Raw genomic sequence first — 6,449 nt, forward strand, 5'->3', positions numbered from 1 at the left:
GGGAAATCATGAAAGTATGAACCAGAGTTTGTGCGTCATTATTACACAGCATTGTGGGTGACATAGGAAACTGCTACCCAAAGTGGAAAAAAAAAATAGCTCTGAAATAAACCATTTTAATTATGTCAGTCAGGGTGGATTTTTCCTTTAATGTTCATCTCATCTCATTATCTCTAGCCGCTTTATCCTGTTCTACAGGGTCGCAGGCGAGCTGGAGCCTATCCCAGCTGACTACAGGCGAAAGGCGGGGTACACCCTGGACAAGTCGCCAGGTCATCACAGGGCTGACACATAGACACAGACAACCATTCACACTCACATTCACACCTACGGTCAATTTAGAGTCACCAGTTAACCTAACCTGCATGTCTTTGGACTGTGGGGGAAACCGGAGCACCCGGAGGAAACCCACGTGGACACGGGGAGAACATGCAAACTCCACACAGAAAGGCCCTCGCCTTTCGGCCACGGGGCTCGAACCCAGGACCTTCTTGCTGTGAGGCGACAGCGCTAACCACTACACCACCGTGCCACCCTTATGCTGAAATATATACAAGATATTTAATGTGATGGTATATTTAACAGTTATTCCATGAAATCAAGTCGTACAGGAGCTGATAACCAACGAAGTGCGTAGCACCGAGTTGGCTATAACCCATGTATGTTTGTTGAGATTGAGTGGAATAACTGTTTTATTCTATCCACATTCACTGGATTTTGAGAAACGGAGCATTTTTATTTTTGCAAATTTGATAAATAAAAACTTTTATCCAAAACATCCGACAAAATCATTTCTGCTTAGACTGTAAACAAACCGGCGATGTGACAGCAGCAATTTTTCAAAAATGCTATAATAATAATTCTTGAAAAATAAAAAAAGATACGTTCTTACCATGAAATACTTTCATTCCATATTTTGTTGCTGTTTTGTTTTTGACGAGAGTTTTTATTTCGTCCTCGGTTGGTTCAGCAACACGCGCTGCCATGTTCTTCTTCTTCTTCTTTAGGGTTTTTTGGCGGTTGGCAAACCAATTTACAGGTGTATTACTGCCACTGACTGGGCTGGAGTGTGGAACAGGCGCTATATGGGGGGGGGGGGGACTATAATCTTTTATCTATTTCTGTTTCTTTTAAATACTTACTAAAGTGATATATCTGACTTGATGCGCTCTGCCATTTTGTTTTTCTCTACTCACAGTATATGAGCTGATATCCTAGTAGTAGAGTGGCCAATCAGAGCGTGCGATTGCTCATATCCAGTGAATGTGGATAGAATAATTCTGTATAACAAGTCAATACCCAGGTTAAATATGCAGGACATCTGATGATATTCCAGCAGTAATTGGTGATATCTACTAACCAGCTCTTTGATTCTGCAGGGCTGATAAACTGCGTTGGATCTCTGCACTCTCTCGCCCTCATCCTGAAATTGACTTCAATGCCGCACAGGGTACGTGTCATTTCTTTTCAGAAAGGAAGTCATGTCATAAAAACAATGTAAGACCCATCTGTTGAAATATCTTGCCTTTCCTCCTACACAGACATTCCACAGATGCAGTGTATTAGAGCCTTTGTAGCTCAGCAACCTGATGAACTCAGCCTGGAGAAAGCTGACGTCCTGCTGGTTCATCAGCAGAGCAACGATGGTGAGAATCTGTGTGTGTGTGTGTGTGTACTGGCACATACCTGTTAAGTGTAACCATATCCAGTTTAAACACCAAGTAAATTATAAATCAAACCAAAAAAATCAGTACTAAACTTGTTTGTTCTATGTTGTGGAAGATTTATCACTTTCCATAACTTAAGACATAATTGTTGTTTTTAGGAATTTATCATCAAATGAAATTGCTTCTACCTTACACAAAATGTCTTCTCATTTTTTTTATTTTTATGACACAATGCATGCATGGGCAGAGTACCAATAATATTAAATAAGGTAGTGGAGGAGGCGGGGTGGCACGGTGGTGTAGTGGTTAGCGCTGCCGCCTCACAGCAAGAAGGTCCGGGTTCGAGCCCCGTGGCCGGCGAGGGCCTTTCTGTGCGGAGTTTGCATGTTCTCCCCGTGTCCGCATGGGTTTCCTCCGGGTGCTCCGGTTTCCCCCACAGTCCAAAGACATGCAGGTTAGGTTAACTGGTGACTCTAAATTGACCGTAGGTGTGAATGTGAGTGTGAATGGTTGTCTGTGTCTATGTGTCAGCCCTGTGATGACCTGGCGACTTGTCCAGGGTGTACCCCGCCTTTCGCCCGTAGTCAGCTGGGATAGGCTCCAGCTTGCCTGCGACCCTGTAGAACAGGATAAAGCGGCTAGAGATAATGAGATGAGATGAGATGAGTGGAGGAGGCGAGTCATCCATGATTGACTGTTGATTAGAAAATAGGTCTGGAGTTTATTTTGAAGCCATCTAGTAAAATTCCACTGGATTAATCTCCAGCCTTACATTATTTCTGGCCCCAATTTTTTTTTTTCAATACAACATTATGGATTTACATTCTTGTTTATGGTACATAGTAAGTTAAAATTCAAATGCTGAATAAATCATGCAGATCATGGATACCTAGATACACTTCTGGAAAAAGAAAAATATGTGGAAAAATATTGGCTGTAATTTTAACAATGGTCAAAAGTATGTGGACACCTGACCAGCACACCCATATGTTGGCCTTCTCCAAAACTGTTGCTACAAAGCTGGAAGCGCACAAGTGCCGAGAATGTTTTTGTATGCTGTAACATTATAATTTCCCTTCGCTGGAACTAAGGGGCGGCGGCACGGTGGTGTCGTGGTTAGCGCTGTCGCCTCACAGCAAGAAGGTCCGGGTTCGAGCCCCGTGGCCGGCGAGGGCCTTTCTGTGCAGAGTTTGCATGTTCTCCCCGTGTCCGCGTGGGTTTCCTCCGGGTGCTCCGGTTTCCCCCACAGTCCAAAGACATGCAGGTTAGGTTAACTGGTGACTCTAAATTGAGCGTAGGTGTGAATGTGAGTGTGAATGGTTGTCTGTGTCTATGTGTCAGCCCTGTGATGACCTGGCGACTTGTCCAGGGTGTACCCCGCCTTTCGCCCGTAGTCAGCTGGGATAGGCTCCAGCTTGCCTGCGACCCTGTAGAACAGGATAAGCGGCTAGAGATAATGGATCGAACTAAGGTGCCCAAACGTGTTGTAGCATAACCATAGCCCTGGGCACAAATGGAGGTCCATGAAGACATGGTTTGGAGCGGAAGAGCTCAAGTGGCCTGTACAGACCCCGGACCTCAACCACACAACACCTTAGGTGTGCCTCAGGCCTCCTCGCTCAACATCATTACCTGACCTCATTAATGTTCTTGAGGCTGGATGGGCACAAATAACCAGTCATCACACTCCAAAATCTAGTGGCGATCCTTTCCAGAAGATTGGCGCACATTACAACAATAAAGGGGGGGGACTAAATCCAAAAAGCACATGTGGATATGATGGTCAGGTGTCCACATACTTTTGGCCATAGTGGGCATTTCAGAATATACTCTTTTACGCAGCTTTTTTTCATTGTGTGACATGAGTAATGTGTGAATGCCTACTAGGGCAGCACAGTGGTGTCTGTGTGCAGTTTGACATGTTCTCATCATGTCAGTGTTTCCTCCCACCTTCAAAAAAACAGGCCACTGGATAGATCGACTGCGCCAAGTGTGACTATCCCGTGATGCCTTGGCATCCCATCCTGCCTCTGCCCAGTGCTCCCAGGATAGGCTCCGGATGCCCCATGACTCTGGTCAAGATAAAGTGGTCACTGAAAATGAATGAATATACTAACGATTGCCTTCTTTTTCTGAAGGCTGGGTGGAGGGAACACGTCTATCAGACAGACTTCGTGGATGGGTTCCTGAGTCTCACTTGGAAACAATAGTGAGTGAAAAAGCTCGTCGGCGCAATCTGATAGACATGCAGAAGATTACAACTGCAACAGCTACAGCGTGAAGCGTTTGCAAGCATCTCATTTGGAGCCGCTGTGTCTTAAATCCACACCGAACAATCTGAAGCAGTCAAAAACTGTAATGAGCAACGAACACTCCCAGAGCCATGATAACCACTCCCAGGGATCTTCGACTTGTTCTAAGCTTTACACTACATTAAGGTATTACTGGAACCTTGAATGTGAACTATTACTTCTAAGAACTCTGGACTCTGCAATACACATTTGACTCTTTCAACAAGATTGTATAGATTTTTATAGGCAACATTTCTATACGCCGAGCGCTACAGATAAAACGTGTCCATGGTGTCGGACACGCAGAGGTCACGGGACACAGTGTAAATGTTTTGCTTGTACAGAAAATGGAATATGTTTATAAACCAGTGTTGTATTTAGGAGCGATGCACATTCTTGAGGAACAAGTATGTTAACATCCTCTTTACACTAACCAGCACAACATTAATATGTCACAAAAATGATCTTACTGCTGTACCTCAGATGGATTTATTTCAGAGCTTAACGTTTTCTGACCGATTCTGCAGCGTGTTACATGATGTGTAGATGCATTATTGGGAATATCCTTTTTAGCTCAGTGGGAATGAACTATATTACACAAATAGGTTGTGGCAACTATCATAAATAGGCAGTAATTATATGTGACCGTTATTTGCACTATTTTCATATTGTGCCGAATTCTATGCTGTAATTCAGTATATTATTGAAAATTAAAGTGGAATCAAAGAAAGAGGCAGAAACCAGATATAAACAGAATTCAGTAGGAAATCACTTTAGTGTCATTTATAATCAGACAATTCAACAGGACATTTTTTTGTTTCTGTTTCAGCATGACAAAAACAACTTTGAATAAACAGTTTCTTGGCTCATGATAAGATAAAACATTTAGATTTACAAAAAAGAGGAACAAATTGTTGAGTGTATCGCTACAGATGTCAACCTTCACAGAATATCTAGACTATCTTTCTACATTTTAAAACGTCTACAGAAATTGATTGGTTCCTGAGGCGTAACTGAAATGTGCAGCAGCCCCAACCCGTAATCAATGGTAATGAACATCAAGATAACATCAGAGGTACGAATACACTATTTAATGATGGGATGCCTGTGAGGTGATGAGTGCATTATACCGTCTTTTCCCTGAACTATGGAAAATCGGAGTAGTCATGAGTATTTTGCTTTAAAACCACACACACACACACACACAATTCTGAGACACACACTTAACAAACATACATGAGCTCTACACACACACATCTGAACTAGGTGATACTACTGTACCATTCCTGGCTGCTCAGGTGTTATCCCAGTTACTATCTGAGGTTTCACTACACATTTTTATCATGCTCGACAGTCAGGGATGGCTAAAAACAGAGAGGGCATGAGTCAGGGATTTACATGCACCAACGAAAAAGGATTCTGCCTTGAGGAGGCCAGACAGGCCAAAAAAAGTGTCTGAGTTGGCGCAGTTTAGCACATTAAAAAAAAAAAAAAGCACATGTACAGTGCCTTGCAAAAGTATTCATACCCCTTGAACTTTTTCACATTTTTCCACCTTACAACCACGAACTTAAAAGTTTTTTATTGAGATTTTATGTGATAGACCAACACAGAGTAGCACATCATTGTGAAGCGAAATGAAAATGATAAATGGTCTTCAAAATTTTAAACAAAAATCTGAAAAATGTGGTGTGCATTAGTATTCAGCCCCCCTGCGTCAAAACTTTGTAGAGCCACCTTTTGCTGCAATTACAGCTGCAAGTCTTTTGTGGTATGTCTCTACCAGCTTTGCACATCTAGACACTGAAATTTCTGCCCATTCTTCTTTGCAAAATAGCTCAAGCTCAGCCAGATTGGATGGAGAGTGTCTGTCTGTGAACAGCAATTTTCAAGTCTTGCCACGGATGCTCAATGGGATTTAGGTCTGGACTTTGACTGGGCCATTCTAACACATGAATATTCTTTGATCTAAACCATTCCATTGTAGCTCTGGCTGTATGTTTAGGGTCACTGTCTTGCTGGAAGGTGAATCTCCTTCCCAGTCTCAAGTCTTTTGCAGCCTCCAACAGGTTTTCTTCCAGGATTGCCCTGTATTTAGCTCCATCCATCTTCCCATCAACTCTGACCAGCTTCCCTGTCCCTGCTGAAGAAAAGCATCCCCATAGCATGATGCTGCCACCACCATGTTTCACAGTGGGGATGGTGTGTGCAGGGTGATGAGCAGTGTTAGTTTTCCGCCACACATAGCGCTTTGCATTTAGGCCAAAAAGTTCAACTTTGGTCTCATCTGACCAAAGCACCTTCTTCCACATGTTTGCTGTGTCCCCTACATGGCTTCTTATGCCTGTCTTTCAACAATGGCTTTCTTCTTGCCACTCTTCCAAAAAGGCCAGATTTGTGGAGTGTACGACTTATAGTTGTCCTGTGCACAGATTCTCCCACCTGAGCTGTGGATTTCTGCAGCTCCTCCAGAGTGATCATGGGCCTCTTG

General features: G+C 43.2%; 1 protein-coding gene across 4 annotated transcripts in view; it reads left to right on the forward strand.

The window, feature by feature from the left end:
• The window catches only part of arhgef5 (Rho guanine nucleotide exchange factor (GEF) 5), a 30,043-nt gene extending 25,345 nt beyond the window's left edge, over positions 1 to 4,698 (forward strand). For all 4 annotated transcript variants that reach the window (XM_060922005.1, XM_060922007.1, XM_060922008.1 and 1 more), the window contains 3 exons: positions 1,380 to 1,450; positions 1,542 to 1,646; positions 3,806 to 4,698. In XM_060922005.1, coding sequence (XP_060777988.1) covers positions 1,380 to 1,450; positions 1,542 to 1,646; positions 3,806 to 3,948 — 319 coding nt within the window. In that variant the 3' untranslated portion in view covers positions 3,949 to 4,698. The remainder of the gene's footprint in view (positions 1 to 1,379; positions 1,451 to 1,541; positions 1,647 to 3,805) is intronic.
• The last annotated feature ends 1,751 nt before the right edge of the window (positions 4,699 to 6,449 follow it).

This window comes from Neoarius graeffei, chromosome 5, assembly GCF_027579695.1.
Source record: "Neoarius graeffei isolate fNeoGra1 chromosome 5, fNeoGra1.pri, whole genome shotgun sequence".
NCBI lineage: Eukaryota > Metazoa > Chordata > Actinopteri > Siluriformes > Ariidae > Neoarius > Neoarius graeffei.